Source organism: Trachymyrmex septentrionalis, unplaced genomic scaffold, assembly GCF_001594115.1.
Source record: "Trachymyrmex septentrionalis isolate Tsep2-gDNA-1 unplaced genomic scaffold, Tsep1.0 scaffold119, whole genome shotgun sequence".
Classification (NCBI taxonomy): domain Eukaryota; kingdom Metazoa; phylum Arthropoda; class Insecta; order Hymenoptera; family Formicidae; genus Trachymyrmex; species Trachymyrmex septentrionalis.
In genome coordinates, this window is record NW_017304320.1 from 948,652 (window position 1) to 966,189 (window position 17,538).

The 17,538-nt window shown below is 36.0% G+C and overlaps 4 protein-coding genes across 5 annotated transcripts; 2 read left to right on the forward strand and 2 right to left on the reverse strand.

Annotated features, from left to right (window-relative positions):
• Window positions 1-1,038: 1,038 nt before the first annotated feature.
• LOC108754601 (ubiquitin carboxyl-terminal hydrolase calypso) lies at window positions 1,039-11,222 on the reverse strand. 2 transcript variants are annotated; one of them, XM_018497049.1, is made up of 8 exons: window positions 11,088-11,222; window positions 10,747-10,961; window positions 9,684-10,450; window positions 8,931-9,061; window positions 6,385-6,489; window positions 5,995-6,311; window positions 4,444-4,592; window positions 1,039-4,301 (listed from the first exon to the last, which is right to left on the reverse strand). In XM_018497049.1, the coding sequence occupies exons 1-8, from the start codon at window positions 11,143-11,145 to the stop codon at window positions 4,223-4,225; spliced, it is 1,821 nt and encodes a 606-aa protein (XP_018352551.1). In that variant the 5' UTR covers window positions 11,146-11,222; the 3' UTR covers window positions 1,039-4,222. The 2 variants fall into 2 exon arrangements, with proteins under 2 accessions (XP_018352551.1, XP_018352544.1); XM_018497042.1 differs by having other exon boundaries at window positions 8,931-9,064.
• On the forward strand, window positions 6,563-8,912 carry LOC108754630. Its single transcript, XM_018497087.1, has 2 exons — window positions 6,563-6,950; window positions 7,630-8,912. Exons 1-2 carry the CDS (start codon window positions 6,780-6,782, stop codon window positions 8,902-8,904), a joined length of 1,446 nt encoding a protein of 481 aa, XP_018352589.1. The 5' UTR covers window positions 6,563-6,779; the 3' UTR covers window positions 8,905-8,912.
• Window positions 11,223-12,182: 960 nt separating the features above from the next.
• On the reverse strand, window positions 12,183-13,305 carry LOC108754629 (MIP18 family protein CG7949). The gene is made up of 3 exons (XM_018497072.1): window positions 13,017-13,305; window positions 12,562-12,641; window positions 12,183-12,493 (listed from the first exon to the last, which is right to left on the reverse strand). Exons 1-3 carry the CDS (start codon window positions 13,135-13,137, stop codon window positions 12,224-12,226), a joined length of 471 nt encoding a protein of 156 aa, XP_018352574.1. The 5' UTR covers window positions 13,138-13,305; the 3' UTR covers window positions 12,183-12,223.
• Window positions 13,306-13,332: 27 nt separating this feature from the next.
• LOC108754620 (evolutionarily conserved signaling intermediate in Toll pathway, mitochondrial) lies at window positions 13,333-15,253 on the forward strand. Its single transcript, XM_018497059.1, has 3 exons — window positions 13,333-13,461; window positions 13,571-14,491; window positions 14,882-15,253. Exons 2-3 carry the CDS (start codon window positions 13,600-13,602, stop codon window positions 15,172-15,174), a joined length of 1,185 nt encoding a protein of 394 aa, XP_018352561.1. The 5' UTR covers window positions 13,333-13,461; window positions 13,571-13,599; the 3' UTR covers window positions 15,175-15,253.
• Window positions 15,254-17,538: the final 2,285 nt, after the last annotated feature.

Below are 17,538 nucleotides of genomic sequence, written 5' to 3' on the forward strand. Positions count from 1 at the left end.
GAGTTGGGCCGAAGCGTAAATCGGCGCGATCAGGTGAACGAAGGCACCGCGATCTGTATTGAAACGGAGCGTTGTCACACGCGAGTTTTCTCCCCCGATTGATGATTGGTCGCGCAACCGGCTATCTCACTACCATCGGATATTCATAATACGATTCATTCCCGCGTACGAAGCAGGGATTACATCTTCCTTCTCCTTCCTTTTATTTTCTCTTCGCGTCACCGTGTCACTTATCATCGTCATCTTTCTCCTTATTCGCCATCACGTTGGCGATCTCGTGCGGTGGAGCTTCGAGGCGTAGCTTTAATTTGCATCCTCATTTATTTATTCGCCAAAACTCGACCGAACCTTCGTTGATTGATCTTGCACGCCTACACGGTTGTTGTTGTTGAATATCGGGAACCTTCGGAAGCGACGTCTACCTTGCTCGAAACCTCAGAAATTCGGTTCACACACGGTTGTTCATTTCGAATTCGCTTTTTTTTTTTTTTTTTCGTTATTTATTGCCCCTTCCGCCGCATCTCGAGGTCCGCGCCGAAAACCTGGACGAAGCTTCGCGAGTCCTTAGATCCCTTTCTCCTTTTACTCTTCTTCGTTTCCTCGTGCCAGATTCGAATCACACTCGGTCAATCCGGACTTGACTTGCGGACGGAGGAGGCAACGTCTCTTCGGTATCTCTCGACACCAGATTTTCACGCGATCTCTGCGCGACTATCCGTTATCTTCTTCTTCTTCTTCTTCTTTTTTATACTTTTGCTATCCAAACGCTACGGTCGGCGTAGTGGCGAGTGTCTGTATATATGTATATGTAAAGAAAGTGCATCTGTGTTACAAAACGCCGGACGAGAAACGCTAACTTGGGATGTATATGTACATACAATCGCCGCGGAAAGTCCTCTCGGAAGGCGGAATTTAGCGCGTATTGAAGTATTAAGCGAGCCTATAGGTGTATGTAATATATATTTACATAGCGTATACTTGCAAGAAATATATATATATATATATACATATATATATATATATATACTATGTGCATATATATATATTTTTCAAATTAATGTATTTTTCGATATCATTGAAAAAGGAGCTGTAACGCACGTGCAGTGCTCGATTGTGCCGTCGCCGATTCGTAGGTGCGAGAGACTGATTGTGTAATCAGTGAGAGACCGGTCGGAATTGAAATCGCGGCCCGGATCGCACCGAGTCCACCGATCGGAACCAAAGTGTGATTTTTCCCGAAAGCGCGAGGGGAGAACGAGAAAGGTAAAATATCTATCCGACGATAATGAAACGAAGTCGGCGACGTGAAGAAAGAACCGGCGATACTTTGCCGATCATTGTTCCCCGATCGATCAACCATACGTTTTTACCAATGTGATACGCTAGAGCGATAGAGGCGCGAATCGACGTTAATCTGGGAACCGTAAAGACGGCCCTTAGACGCTCCATATTATTGTCGAATTATTTTCTACAATGGCTTTGTTCCTTTTAGCTCAACTTTTTGCACGGCTCATCTTTCTTCCATTTCTCTTCACGTTGAAGAAAAAGGGAGGGAAGATGAGCCCTGCGAAAAACTAAAAGGAACAGGCCTAAATTACTTATAAACCCTTTAAACAATTCAAAACAATCTTGGGCTCAATATAGATCAATAATAGTTGCTTTCCAATTTCACCCAAGCGATATGTCGAGTCTAAAGTTATGTGTCACTACTTGCTTACTTTGATGACAAAGTTATCGCATAACAACACAGTTTATAAACCTCACTAATGTGAGGTTAACAAGACTCATTGTCGGTAAAACACACAACTTGTGCAGATTGTACATGAAAACTCGATTGACTCTCACTTGTCATAGAATGAAAAGAAACCTGCATTCAGCTGAGTTATGACGTCACAAATTATTTGAGTTTTGCTAAATGGAAAGCAGCTAATATTGTGCAATATCTCATTCTGCAACAATATTGATCACCTAAGGGCCGCTTAATAGCGAAAAGGCATCTCTATTTATTGTACATTAATCGCCTATGTTATACGGCGGAGCGTGCGACGACGACGAGGAGGAAACTGAAGCCGGAAGATCGACGGCGTTTTGGAATCCCTTCTCGCACAGGATCTCGTCATTACCTTCTCTTGCCCCCATATATATATTTTTTTTTCGATACTTCCCCCGGCCGTGAATGTTCCATATTTTGTATACGGTATGCTTGTAAATTCCGCGGCCGACATCGAGGTCTTTACAGAAATCCAATTAATGTCTACTGAAAGATAATGATTATTTATTTATTTTGAGTACTAAAAGCATCGTTGTTCTCAGTGCTTAATAAGTAATTAATCACTACACCTTCCAGTATTATAATATAATACATTATACATATTTCTATAAGGAGGGGCTGAACGTACAAAGTGCAAACGTAAGAACAACGACGTTGATTCAACAACGCGTTCAGATACGATCGTAAATAGCAATAAAACGTTCCGAATCGTCGTCGCTGAGCTCCGATATCCTGCAAAGAACGATGTTTGCCAGCAACATCGCAGTCGCGTCGCTGTAAAATACCGAGAGTGCCTGTTTGTAACGACGAAGTCATATGCGTTTCTCGACCGCGGTCGGCGAGAGATACGGGGATGCTGCACCGTGTAAATACGTTGTCTTCTATTGTTAGCTAACGAGTGCCCGCGATTTCCACGATCAACGACGAGGTCTCGACACGATTCCGGATTTAATACACTCTTTAAATTCTTCGCGATGGAATCTCACTCTAAAGAGTGAAAACTGAACCAGTCTTGGAAAAGAGTGACTCAATTTTCAATATCTTTAAAGAGTGACATTTCACTCTTCAGAGTGAGATTCGCTCTAAACCTTTTTGAGGATACATAGATCCAGATACATACACATAAATACAACACTCACGTATACACATATACATACACACAGAAATACATCCCGATTACTCGCGCACTTTTGCCTCGCTCGCCTCGAATGATCACGATAATGCGACGCGATCGCGAGAGAGCCGACACGTTACAAACAATTTGTAAATATACAATCGCACCTTTTTGCCAAAAAGCAGTTACGAGAACCGCCGGAGCGTCGGCCGGAGAAGGAACGACACTCTTACGCCCTTTCTGCCCCGCTCCCTTTTCCCTCTTCCACTTCTACTCTCCTGAATTGTGCCCCCGCGAAATCGTTTCGCGCGCGTTTCGACTACAGTTCCTATGCACTATACTAACGGTAAAGCGACTTAGAGGCGAGGATCGATGACCCGTCGTCCGATTTACGATTTAAAAAAAAAAACCAGCCGTAATTCCAATCGAAGAAGCTTGGTTCTCCTTTCTCCGGCGCTGCTCGGAGATGTAAGTATTTAGATTCTAAGGGACATATCCACAGCGCGTGTAGTGTACTTGTATATGAATACCGATAAATAAATATTTTCAATGTTTTTGACACAAAGCCCCTCTCCTGATTCTTTGACTTCCTGGCGCCTCCCTTCCTTCTTCTCTTCAATAATTCAGCAAAAAAGAAATGCCATGTTATGCTTTTACAATAAGTTATATGTATATATTTTATACGAAATATGATTCAGAAAAGGACAGAATATATATCTGAAAAGTAAGCATAAATATCTACTTTAGACAATTAAACACCACACACAGCTGATTATACAAAGAATATAAAAAATATATATATGTATACTTTGCCATTGTAAAATAGTTTGTACAGAGTGATAAAAAGTAATAATAGCATTTTGAGTTAAAATCAGTCCTATGATCGTCTAAAAAATACATTGCTAAAAAAACTAGAAATATCGAGCTAACGATAAGTCATTGATTCTGAAAAGATAATATTTAGAAATTATACAGGGTGTTTTTTAACGTCAATACCGCACAGTAAATTTGAAGCCAGAGAGCAGAAAAAGTCGTACGAATATAGAAAAAACATTTTGAATATTTTAATTTATTTTACCTCGGAGAATAAACGCCCTACATTCGCGCGACTTTTTTGCTTCTTGTTTCGGACACTAAATTCACTTTCTGAAGTATTTACGTATAATTTAGATAGAATCGCTCTGTTATGTTATAGATATATGGTCTCTTTACGTGATTTTGTAAAACTATCAAATGATTTCTATAGGATGTGTTTCATGGATGCCCGTTATAATAATCCAAATAATGCTTAACAGACGGAATGCCCTAAGCTTTAAAACTACGCTAGTAGTTAAAAATTACTTTCGCTTTTTACATTTTGTTCTACCACGACGTCTGCGTGAGGAGTTCTGACGGGTATCCGATTTTTTCGATGACCTGTAAATGCATTGAAATTCAACTTTAGTAAAGTAATTAATTTAGGAAATTGATATAACAGATTAACTTAACAATTACTTCAATCAATTTTTTATTGAATTCAAAATAATTGAATATTCATCGATCAGACGCGAAAATATACCTGTGAACCCTATTCACCGAAACGGAAGAATGCTTCTTTAACGTTAGATGTTGCTGGACCAACTCTGCTAGTTTTCCCTGCTGAGCAAGCATAGAGAGGAAGGTGCAAATGAATTCGTCGTAATTATGCGTTCTCCGGCAATCATCGATCTGAAAGATTCACACGATTTCTATAACTCCATAAGAGTAAAGTGCTCGATAATATTACTAATAATATTATTAATTAATTATCTATCAAAGAACTGGAAAGGATACGGGCAGTAGGAGTCAAGCGCAGAAGACGTCGCGCAAATAATATATCTATGAAGTATGAAACTTTTTTATTCACTAAAACGCGCTTATATGTTTCGGCTCACTTTTGAGCCCGGGACTCCTATGAGCTCTCTGTTATCTCCCGTTATTGCGGATCTAGTTATGCGAAAGCTGGAGGTTGGAGCTTTGTTCTTTGATTCGGTTTCCGTTGCCCTTTTACTAGAGGTTTATTGACAACATATTATTGGCGGCACATGCGTTTTCGGTTAGTTCCATTCTTTTTAATTTTCAGCATCCTAAGCTTCAGTTCTATGGAACTAGGGAGTGATAGATTGAATTTTTTGAATTTTACAGTGATTCGAGATAATGAATTGATAGAGTTCAATTGTGAACTCTTTTTGGCGTTTAAACTCTCGAGATAGGAGAGCTCACCATGACAGGATAATTTTTATTCACAGTTTATTTATGTTAATTTGTGTTGTCTCTGAGGAGGGCTCAAAAGTGAGCCGAAACATGTAAGCTTTTTATTTTAGTGAATAAAGAAGTTTCATAGATATATTATTTGCGCGACGTCTTCTGCGCTTGACTCTTACTGCCCATATCCTTTCCAGTTCTTTGATTTATAAGGATTTATAAGGAGTTAGTTTGATTTGTAATACGGATTATTTATATATTTATCATGTTTCAATTAATTTTTAATATTTCAATTAGTCTAGTCCGATCTTTCAATGATTTTGTTCTATCATGACTGAAGATAATTAACAAAAGAAATAGGGAAAATGTCCCTCTTTTGAGCTTTTAATATATTGTAAAGATGGAAAAAATGTTTAATTACCTTTTTATAAATAAATGTTTTTATTAAAGAGAATTTTTTATCATTATCATAAAGTATATATATAATCTCAATTTTTATTAGAAAAAATTTTTTCATTTTTTTTTATAGTTCGATGATATTCACTTTAAAGGAAACTAACCGATTTCACCCCTTAAAAGTATGTGCCTCATTTTAGTCTAAACTACAATATATTCAAAGCTCACATCAAAATAGGAAGGATACTCCTTTCTTTGTAAATAAAGTCGAAACGTGTCACATTATTGTTTTGAATAAATTTGATATTTTATTTCTTTAACCTGATATCTTACGCTTGTTTATTGATCTTGATTTTATTTTGCTTACAAATTAATTATAGGCATACATTGTGATGTATAATCGTGAGAAATGGGACGGGATATCATGGTTATTAGCTGCAATCTTTGCCGTTAAAAATAGCAAGCGCTTTGTAACACGCATAAGACCAACCTTGTATTTGTTTCTTTTGTCGTTCTCGTCCTTCAGGCTGGTCTCACACACACTGATCTCGTGCTCCAAATTTTTCAACAACGCCAAGAGATCCTTGGGCGCGAACGTGTGCGGCTCGAACAATTCCGGATACTTGGAGCACAGTTTAGGATCGATTTTCTCGACTTTCTTCTCCTCTGTGACTGTGTCGCCGTTGCTAGTTTTCACCCTCGCGTGAGGAATTCTGACTTCACCCGATAAGCAGACCTTCTTGTGTAAATGGCCACTGTCAGAAACCAATCTTTTCCCGTTTATATTGATATTTCCCAGAGAACGACCTACGTAGAAGCGAAACATTTCGATTATATAACCGACAAATATATTTCGTATGAATCGCATAAATCTACCTACTCAAACCCGCTTCGTTCTTCTCGTCACCAGCAACCCTAATTACCACAAACTTCTTGAAGTCCTTCGTCGACGTGGGGCTGCTCTGACCAGAATTCCATCCCCAAGCTAGAAGATACCAAGATATTAAAAAAAAATCTTCCTCTAGTCATTCGAGGTTCTTGAAGTTAACGCTAATGATTCAAAAACTGGTTCTTGCTTTGCATACATAAAAAATTTCCAAAATTCTATTTGAACTAGAAACTAGCAGATGGGCAATTTGTAACAGACAGGTCAAGTAACTGTACGTGGAAGGTGCGAAACGAAACGTCTCGCAGAGATGTATGTACGCGTGTGAAAAGTACACAGTGTCTTAAGGCAAACGCACGAATTGCAGTCTGTAACAGTTGCGGTACGGGATGCGGTTCGTATCGGTCCTCTTCGCGTGTAGCCTGATCTGTCCGGTGAGTCCCTCGAGATGTCCAGAACCAAAGAAGCCGCACCTAACGAGTTGCACAATTTTTTATAATTGCGTGAATCTGCCGGGCGGCGGTTACGTGTGGGTTCCAGCGAAGTGTAACGCAGGCTTGGTGAGAACGTTGGCGTTAACAAATAAAACAAACAAAGACCTCCCAATTCTAATGGCGCTGTCACTTTGACGAAAAAATTTTTCTTCATAGAAATATTCATATAATTTTTCAAAACTTTTATAAAGGATCTTCACTAATTATATGGAAAATTGCGTCTCGGTGATATGAATTAGTTTTCACATATAACGTAACTTATATGTAGTAAACGAAAGATGTCATAGACACAAGAAAGATACATAGACACCTCAATAATAGATAATCTTTGTCGCTTTCCAGCAAGACATAGATTGATTGTTTCATCTTTGTTTAACATTGGCAAACAACAAGAATGTAATGTTTCACGATGTTATACTGGAAAACACCCTTTTTTTTATCAAAAAACTTTAAATACAAGTGTATGGTGTGGAAAAGATGATCTGTGAGCACAAGTTTTATGCCTTTGATGCACTACAGTTTAAAAATTACCTATTATTGAGCCAATTTTTCATATAATTAATTGCGGCGGGATCTTTCCAAATTTTTCAAAATTTCTATATGATTTTTATAACTTTCTAGAAAATTTCTCAAAATTTTTGTACAAATTAAAATACTTCAGAAATTCTGAGAAAGTATATATTTTTTTCTAAAATTTTTTATACATTTTTTTTCATCAAGGTAAATGTTTGAAATACGATTTTAGGTATTTCAACCATATTTACGGATGTGCGTGATTCCTGGTGATATCTGGACATGCGATATACTCTCAACCGACTCTCCTGTAACGAAGAAGCACGAGATATCCGAACTAATCAATCCAATGGACACCAGCTATCTAGGATATACGGAGGATCCTTTGGAATTCTCTGAAACGATTGACTCGTCCTATGTGATCGACGACTTTTACGACTCGACGACCGAGACGATGACAGCATATCCCTTGATCGAATTTGAAGAATTGGAAAAAACGACGCACAGCGATAAAAACGTGAGAAACGCGTCGTATCACAGGGAAGAGAATTATCTATACAAGTACACGAATAGCCAAGGACAACTATCGTTGTCTCTGATGCAAGAATATAAGGACATCATGGATAATCATTACAAATGGCTGAACAAATTAATGAATCAATTGCACGTCTACAAGGAGCTGTCAGCCGCGATATCAAGTTCTTTGTCGATACCTGTAAAAGACGCTACAACCATAAACCCAACGCAGACCATCACCATTTTCGCGTCTCATAATCAAAGGCAGAACATATCGTTGAACTACCTCGTGCAAAGCTATACCGAAGGAACTGAGTTACATAACAGTAATGACGAACCAACTGAGATGATGGGAAGCAACGAACCTCAGATGAATACCGTCGCGACGACGGACAGTACCGTTTCAACGGAGAGTGTTTTGGAGCTGCTAATCGACAGACTGGATTCTGACAACAATATAATAAGGATTAGCGATAATCTCGGAAACAAACAATATCTCACGATCAACCGGTACAGAAACATGGCGCATCGATTGACGCCACGAACCGTTAGTGTCGTGACGTGCACGAGGAACGTCCGTCTGCCGAATAAGACCGACTGTTATCGGTACTACACATGTGAGCCAAAAACTGCCACTGTAGTGGAGTACTCCTGTCCGCTACACACGGCTTTCAACGTGTACTCGCGAATCTGCGACATCGAGAGTGTGAAAACATGCGGCAGCAGCGTAAAGCTTCCTGTAAACGAAATATTCTTCGAGAATATTCATGCCAATGACAAAAGTACAATATACGAAGAAGAATCCGAGGAGAGATTGTGTCAAGAACTTGGTAAGATAAAAGATCCCGCTTCGGATTCTCATTACTATATCTGTTACAGCGTGCCGGATTCCGAAGGTATCAAATCAATCCGAATGACCTGTCCAAATGCCTTGATATTTTGCCAAAGCAAGAAAGTGTGCACCACCAGACGACTGTGCGACCGATCGTGACGTAGCATTTTCTCTTTTTCTTTTACCTTGAGTGGGCGAATTGAAGGCCGATCCGATTTCCGACGATGTATCTGTACTCGACGAGCTGTGAGCTGGTGAAGTTTGAATTCGTAACGGCGTGGCGTAATCTAGAGCGCACATCACTACTTTCTCCATTCCACTAAAATCAAACATAAATCGCTTATAGCGAAACTGCAGCACCGAACAATTTTGTGAATTTGTTATAAATAAATAAAATATATTATATCAGAATATTCTAATTAAAAAAATAATTTAATTGAAAAAAAATTAACGAAATTTATGCTTTTAAATTGTTATATTTTCTCCTATAAGATTTAACACTAGAATCGCCGATTTATTTGTATCGTTAGAATTACTTGCATTATATTCACATTTTTCTAACATTCTGTATTGTATATTTACAAAAAAGAAAAAATTGAAATTATAGCAGAAAAATCGATGATTTTATTAACTTAAATTTTATCAACATATAAATAAACAAAGACTATATTCGGTCAAAGTGAATGTTGGTATTTAATATTCTTAAAACCGATAAATATAATCAACATGTATTTGAACTGAAAATTGTAAGATTCACGCAAAAATATTATTAAGCATCAACTTTCGCTTTAACAGAATATCGCCTTCTTCGTTTATTGAATATTTCTCGATTTTCACTTACTTATTCTCAACTTTCACTTTCACTCAAATAAAGTATTGTGGTAAAACTAGAGATAACAGAGTGTATTATGTGAATGAAACACTCGATTATTATTTACGTGGATTCGGTTTTTCCAGATGCGATGCCAGAGACTGATTCATCCATAACCACCGCTGAATCGTTATTTCTTTCAACATTGATAGTGGGAATTGTAGGCGATTCTTCAATCTCCGTCTTAGGCATTCCATTTTCATCCTCGGTCTTGTTTCTTTTCTCATACTGTTTCTCTTTATCAGGATCAATCTCTTTATGCGAATTCTTCTCGACGTTGCCATCTTGATGACTTAATTTCATTAACTGCTGCAAAGCCTCTAAGACTATCTGTCTGTTGGTCTTCAGCATCGTTAATTTATGCGAAATAGCGAGACGTCTGTCGGGTACGACGGCCATTAGATTGAATCTGATATCTTGCAACTGTTCGCCAGTTGCCATCCCTAAACGATCAGTAATGACGCGTCTAAACTGCTCTGTCCATTCTTCATGTTCCTTCCATGGTCCGTGATCCATGGGATAGGGTTTCAAGCCATCTAGCTCAAACAGCCTACCATTTATCGGTACGTAACTGACAAAATGGAAAGCCTCGCCGGTGAACCTACCCGTGGAAACACCAGTGTTCTTGTCTTGTCGTCTCTTCGCTTGAGGCATTGCATGCGAGTTGTGCGCGCAGGCTAGTTCTGGCGTATTGCCGATCGCCCAACCCTTGTTCTCTGGACACATACCGGAGGTATGCATCTTCAATCGTGACAGAGTCGTGCCTAAGTGGATATTCGGGCAATTTAGCAGCACTGAGAGCAGTGCGTGAGTGGCGCAACTGTTGGGGACAACCTATGATAATTATGTAACATTGTGTTACAAAGATATATCTTTTATATACACTAAGTTGTCAATCAATAAAGTTCTGAATCACTCTTTAGTTTTTATATACAAAGGATGATTCAACGATTGAGCAAGTTGAGGTAGCTTATCACGAGTTCTTCACATCTAAGAATCTAAGTGATTACTGAATGATCTTTATTTTGAGGAATAATGTCATTGTTTTCGAATAAATTAGGTTCGTAAAAACCAAAGGATGAATTAGAATTTTTTTGACAACCTAGCAGTAGAAGCTTTGTGTGTTAGACCTGCTGAGCGAAGAAGATATTGTTAACAATCTCCTCGTCCTTGACGAAGCTCTCATCCTGTTCCACGACCTTTCGCCTAGATCGTCGTTCTTCAATCCACCGAAATAAGAAAATGAAGCCATAGACTGGGCCTTCTAGAGACTTTTGCAGATCATAGATCTCCTCCACTTGGACGCCCTTCACACCAAAGTCTTCCAAGAGCAACGTGAACAGACCTGAATAGTCGTGGAAAGTGTTATAGTTTTGATTGCTACGAATTTACGAAAGTACTTCCTAAGCTCCGGACATCAGATTTCCATTAACAAACGATTGATAGACACATTTCAAAGTTAACAACATACCTGGGTCACTTTCTAGTTCTAGCCAACCTTCCGTCAATCGATTAATGTCAACAGGCATCTTTTCGTCAACTGTCAAACGCAAAATAGCAGAAAACTCCTAAAAATTCATCGCACTCCGACAACTAGGGGCGCCATGTTCGGTCAAGCAGTCACGTGACGTCATCACGTGTTAGAGCACAAGTCGCGTTTCTATGAATCCTTTTGGAGATCGATAGTAAAAAAATTTAGAAACTTTAAAAACCTGAGAGAGAAAAAAGTAAAAATGTAGTTAAATAAGAGATAAAAATTTATTTTTCAAATTTATTTAAAAGATATAATAACAAATAACATTGTAAATTTTAATCGTGAAAAAGGATTCGTAATTCTATGTAATCAACAGATTTCATTGTTAAAAAAAAACTGCGTTCAGTTAGTAAAACAAAAACGACTTTAGGATCTATTCTCTAAAATCTATATTAATTTCATTAATTATATTAACGCTTTTTAATATTTATAAACTATACATAGTAAACTTATAAAGTAAGTACAAACTAAATTTAAAAGAAGAAAGTTTTATCAATATTACTGATATATTTCTATATCAAATTTATAGTACATATCATAATTTAATATATTTATATATATATTAAATTATATATTATAAGTATAATATACATTAAATCTTATAATCAAAATCCGTTATTCACATCAGTTGTATTGTATCGATTCTTACAGAATTTCAGCAAACTCTTTCCACGTTCACTATACAAACTAAAATTTGAAAATGACTTTGTAATATATAAACATGACAACAAAACTATATACAAACTGTCGCTTTAACCTTCTGTGTGTTCAACTGAAAATTTGAAGAAAAAGATTCAGGCAAATTTTCAATTTTGAATTAATCTACCTCAAATTTGGATACGTACAAAAAAAATGAAAAACATTTTGAATCGTAATAAAATTGTATTCTTAAATGCTAAAAGAGTTTAGGATTTTTTCAGATTTTTTAGAGCCCAAAAACTGTTTAAAAACCATAATCAGGTACCGATGATTCAGTTGAACTAAGAAATCAGAAAAAAAACGTTGGATCATGGAAGGTTGAACATGAAAATGTTGGAATTTACAACATTTACTACAACTTTACATACAACTTGCTAATCTTTCGGTGCCAAACACTGATTGATCACTCCAAGTAGCATAGAATTTTCTAAAGCCGCAGCTACTCGTTCTTTGTCTGCAAGCTGTTTGTTCACTGCCGCCTCCGAGATGTGAGTACCCGGTGAAATTTCCACACTGACCTTAAACCTAGAGGGTAAGGCACGCAGCAATTGCACGCGAATGGATAAACCGATCAAAGTGGCCATGCTGCAATGCGGTATTGTAGGTGTGAATTTTACATCTACTTTGTTCCTATTGTCATCAACCTGCAATGTTGGGTTTTAAGCAATTTTTGAAATACAATGGTACAATATTGTTTAAAAAAATATTTTACTTCAATGAGATTCTGTTCAACTACATTCAGTTCTTCTAAAGTTAAAGGATGTTCCGGATCATTGATGTTCCTGATAATATCTGTAAATTAACAGTTAATAATCAAGATTAATTTTTTATGTTGCACTTATGATAGAGAATGTATATAACACTTTAATTTATGATGTATATATTTAGTATCCCTAGTAAAAATTTTTCTCACAATTTTTCATGAAATTTTTCAGAATTTCTATATAATTTTATAACTTTCTCACATTTTTTATACAAATTTTTATACAAAAACATTTCTCAGAAAATTTACATCTTTTCTCAGAATTTTTCATATTTGTTAATTATAAAATGTCCTAAAATTTTTAAGATTTTTTATTTTAAGACATTTTATACGCGAACAAAAATATATCAACAATTCGATATATTTTTGATTGAAAATCAATAATTTAAGGTTAGCATATTTACCAAAAATCTCTCGCGCGTCAAATTCATCCGCTACATCCTCATCTTGTTCCTCGACTGTGATTTCTCGGTCATCTAATTTCTTATAGAGCTTTGGGTTAATGTTTTCCAAGTTTTCGCTCATTGTATACCATCGAATAAACGTCAAATCTTCATAATCCAAACACCTGTCGTTTTTTTTTATCTACTTAGTTTATAAGAGAAGCTTGGATGGATTTTCCTCAAATCAAATATGTTCCTTGAAGTTGTACTTATTACACTTTTTGCAATTAAAATGAATTAAATTTATAAATATTTCTAATTAAATATCAAAGAAAGAAAGAGAAAAGAATAAAATGTACAAAACGTTTATCTTCAAAAAGCAAACTTGAACTACACGTCAGTTATCCAGCTTGACATCAAATTATTGAAATGAAGCGCAGAACGAAAGAGGAGAATGAAAAGAGAGGTTAGGTGGTCTTAGATTGGAATCTGTGACGTATCATAACCTCGTAGACATGTGAGATTTTCGTAAACTTTGTGAGTAAAGTTAAATAAAATTCGAATTAATTGTTCAGCGATGACGTGTTAGAGAATAGTAGTCAACATGTTCTCGCGGATCACCCGGACCATCCTCGCGTCGAATGTTACCGCGTTGTTGCGGCAATCGCTGCGCGAGATCGAAGGCCGATCGTTGAGTCGCACTATTCACACCAGCCAGGAACGATGTAAGAAAAATGACGAGAAGGACAGCAAGCCGTCGACCCTCGTGCTTCACGCGTTCTTGAATGCCGAGAACAAGGAGCGGGAGGCCTATCTGGACATCCTGCGCGAGTACAAAACCAACAATGAAATGAGACGCGGCCATGTAGAGTTCATTCAGGTTGCCCTTAAGTATATGGATGAGTTCGGCGTGAATCGCGACCTGGCGGTGTACAAGGCCGTGCTGGACGTGCTGCCCAAGGGCAAGTTCATTCCCCGGAATTACTTCCAGACCTTATTTATGCACTATCCCAAGCAGCAGCACGTCGCCATTGACCTGCTCTGTAAGATGGAGCACAACAGTGTGATCCCGGACTTGGAGATGCAGGAAATGCTGCTGAACATCTTTGGGTACCAAGCCCTGGTGTTGAAGAAGTTCTGGCGGATGATGTACTGGATGCCCAAGTTCGCCAATCTGAATCCATGGCCCTGTCCCACACCGATGCCCAAGGACCCGAAGGTTCTTGCCAAGCTGGCTATGAATAAGATATCTAGTGCAGACGTTCAGACCGAACTCACAGAGTTCAAGACCAAGGACGTGGAGGATGCCATCGATGATACGTGGATCGTATCTGTGATGAGTAGTTCGCAGGAAGAACTATTACAAAAGCAGCCTCTGAATACTCCGATCTTTGTCGAAGGACCGTATACAGTTTGGATTAAGAATCACTGTATAGATTATTTTATTCTAAAGGGAGCACCTAAAGAAAAGAATAATGTTTATCAAAATCCTGATGGTAAATAATCACTATCTTAAAGGAAAACTTTTCTATGTCATTATTTGTATATAATTTGTATATAATTATATCCAGGGTTAGGATACATAAGTTTAGAGTTTTTTACAAAAATCCTTGATTTCTCAAAATCTGTAAGTGATGGAACTTTTTCAACCTCATATTCTTTTTTAACAGCTAAAAATACATAAGAATTATCATTCAGACATTGATTTATACAAGTAAAAGTCTTGTATAAATTATTATTATTATTATTATTATTATTATTATATGACATAAATTATGTTTTTACTATTATTAATTGTAATATTTAATAAATTAATTGTCCAAATATATTCGAGTAAAGCTTTTTTTATAGAAAAATACTAATATGTGTGTGATTTTTTTAAATAGATGTTTCAGATATTAGAATACCTTTCTGGGATAACAAAGAAATAATTCTTCCACCTACGATCCATGAGCAAAACGATGGTACATATTTTGCAATGTGCGCCACTGGTACATCCACGAAAGACTCATTGTTATCCTGGATACGATGTTTGCAAGAGAAGAATCCCGTATTAACTGTAATTCCAGTAGTGTTCAAATTAATGTCCTCCACAAGGGAACAGTTCTATATTGATTCTGGTGAAAGTGAAAACAACTTAGTGCAAAAAAAGGATCAGCAGAAAGATACAAATTGTTAAACTATTAAACAATGATAAGCAACATCACTATTGTAACTCGACACGCATGTCTGTAGATAGTTCTTGTTTGTATATAAAAATATAATGTTTTCATTACAGTTGATATGATTTCGATCAATTTAACAATTTAATTGACTTAACTGATAAATTTATTTAATAATTTAAACCTTGATATTTTTGTAGTTGAAGAAATCGTTTTTATCTTTCTGATCATGGAAATATTTCATTATTATTACGACATAAATACAGCATTTAGATAAAAAAGAGAGGAAGGAAGGATATATAAAAATAAGACACACCGTACATAGAAAGTTAATATAATTTATTCTGTGCAGCCACGCGTGTACTGCTTGGTGCACTTTCCCAGTGATAGGAATCAAAATAATATATGCCATCTGTCGATGGTCAATAGATCATCACATTGATTCGCTGTACTTGTCCACTTTATATATAAATATATTGCGATTAAAGAAAAATATATATATATATGTGTGTGTGTGTATGTATATATCTGTACAATTTCTGGTATCGCATACACTATATGCTGCTTCAGTGACACTACTTCGTTAATGCGTTAAGTCTAAGCCGCCCTTTAAGTGAGACTTGGTCTCAATCGCGCGAACAACGCCTCGCAAATGAAAAAATATGCATTTCCACCGCGCGAATTCTGTATAGATTTATATAAATCTATGATATGTTGTTATTTAAAGGAACGAATCAAACCTGCATACGAGAGATCTAAATCTCATGCTAAAGTGCCTAATCCTTTATCGAAAAATATACTTTAAAGTAATCTCCCCTAAAATATATCCTCTATTGCATCGTTCTGCTTAGCCGCGTGACGTCCAGCTTTCCACGAGGCGAAAGATCACAAGCGTTGTAGCTACTTTCCCGATGAATATTTTATGGCTTGGCCATCAGTAAGACACAACTGCTTATACAGGGCATTTACGTTATGTGTAATCCATCGATTACACTTTAACACGTATAGTGAAACTCGTCTAACTTCTCACAACGCAATAACACCTGCTTAGAGCGTACTAAAAATAGATATAATATACAATATAGTTGCGGTATGAACCGCATTCAACTACGAATATCTTCCGCTTGATGTAACGATCAAGAAAATTTATCAGGGATCTAAGTCTCATAAATAGAGTGTAGATGTTTTATGCAAATATGCATGAGAAGCAAACGGAAAAATTGCGAAATTGAAATATTTATTATCACGACGCACAGAAATATTTTTTTTATTATTATACTTCTCTTAAATAAGAGCTTGTGTTGACTGTAATGCATTTTATAAAAACGGAGAATAAATGTATCTTTTCCAATACTTTAAATTTAACATTTAACTAAGTTTTCTCTGTTCTTACAAAATGTGAGTTAACCCACTGTTGCAATAAGCTCTTTAATTTATTTTTATACATTAAAATGTATACAGAATATTCTCGATTAATATATCAATGTAATTAAGAATAGTCTCGTATATTTGCATAAACATCTGCATTTTGATCACAAATAATCGCGTCTCGTTATTCTCTTTCTCTATACAATTAATGTACAAATACTCTAAATCTAAATATTTTTACGAATCAAATATTATGAATGCTAGAAAAAAAACTCGCTAATCGCTATTAAACCTTAGTGTTTGTAAAACTCAAACACCATTCTTGCAGTTTATCTTTCTATAAAAAGCAAAAACGTAAAAAAAGCTTACGATTAAGATGTCAAATATTCATTCGAAAATCGATTTTACGAGCTAAACTTTAAATTTCCTACGATAATATCACTTATTACGTTGATGAATACAACTTATATCCATTTCTATCAATGTAGATTAACTTTAATCTCGATTAACTTTTTATCTATTTTTAATAATTAGAAAAAATAAAAAGAAAATTAAACCGAGATTAATCTGCATTTTCATAGAAATGAGTTTTATTGCATTTGCTATTGATTGTGAATTTATTATTCAAATAAATTTATAATCAATAATGTATCGCTTTTTTATATAAAAAATGACACAACTCGAAAAATCAAGTTTTTCAAAAAGAAACACTTTTAACTCGACAAAAAAGTATTGACTGATCAAATAATATTAGCAAAAAGAATATATTCTTAACATCAATAACATTTTTATCATTTTTATTTTATAATCCCTTTTTGAGTCGTATGAGTATAATGATTTTAGCGATTTTTTAATGAAGTTTAATTAAGTTCACTTTAGATAATTTATAAGGTAATTTATTTAATTTATTCATGGTAATACTGTAACTAAAAAATCATGTTTCTTTGTATCATTTTTTTTAAGTAATAGAGCGATATGTTTATTGAATGTGTATATATATATATATATATATA

Excerpts from the sequence above, each read along its gene's own strand:
- LOC108754630 (XM_018497087.1), top strand. The coding sequence starts at position 6,780 with ATGCGGTTCGTATCGGTCCTCTTCGCGTGTAGCCTGATCTGTCCGGTG. Across the intron at positions 6,951-7,629 it reads CGAAGTGTAACGCAGGCTTG|GTATTTCAACCATATTTACG; the intron begins GTGAGAACGTTG and ends ATACGATTTTAG.
- LOC108754601 (XM_018497042.1), bottom strand. The coding sequence starts at position 11,145 with ATGCCTGTTGACATTAATCGATTGACGGAAGGTTGGCTAGAACTAGAA. Across the intron at positions 10,451-10,746 it reads ATATCTTCTTCGCTCAGCAG|GTTGTCCCCAACAGTTGCGC; the intron begins GTCTAACACACA and ends TAATTATCATAG. Across the intron at positions 6,312-6,384 it reads GAAGAACGAAGCGGGTTTGA|GTCGTTCTCTGGGAAATATC; the intron begins GTAGGTAGATTT and ends GCTTCTACGTAG.
- LOC108754629 (XM_018497072.1), bottom strand. The coding sequence starts at position 13,137 with ATGAGCGAAAACTTGGAAAACATTAACCCAAAGCTCTATAAGAAATTA. Across the intron at positions 12,642-13,016 it reads TGACGCGCGAGAGATTTTTG|ATATTATCAGGAACATCAAT; the intron begins GTAAATATGCTA and ends GTTAATTTACAG. Across the intron at positions 12,494-12,561 it reads TTGAACAGAATCTCATTGAA|GTTGATGACAATAGGAACAA; the intron begins GTAAAATATTTT and ends CCAACATTGCAG.
- LOC108754620 (XM_018497059.1), top strand. The coding sequence starts at position 13,600 with ATGTTCTCGCGGATCACCCGGACCATCCTCGCGTCGAATGTTACCGCG. Across the intron at positions 14,492-14,881 it reads TGTTTATCAAAATCCTGATG|ATGTTTCAGATATTAGAATA; the intron begins GTAAATAATCAC and ends TTTTTTAAATAG.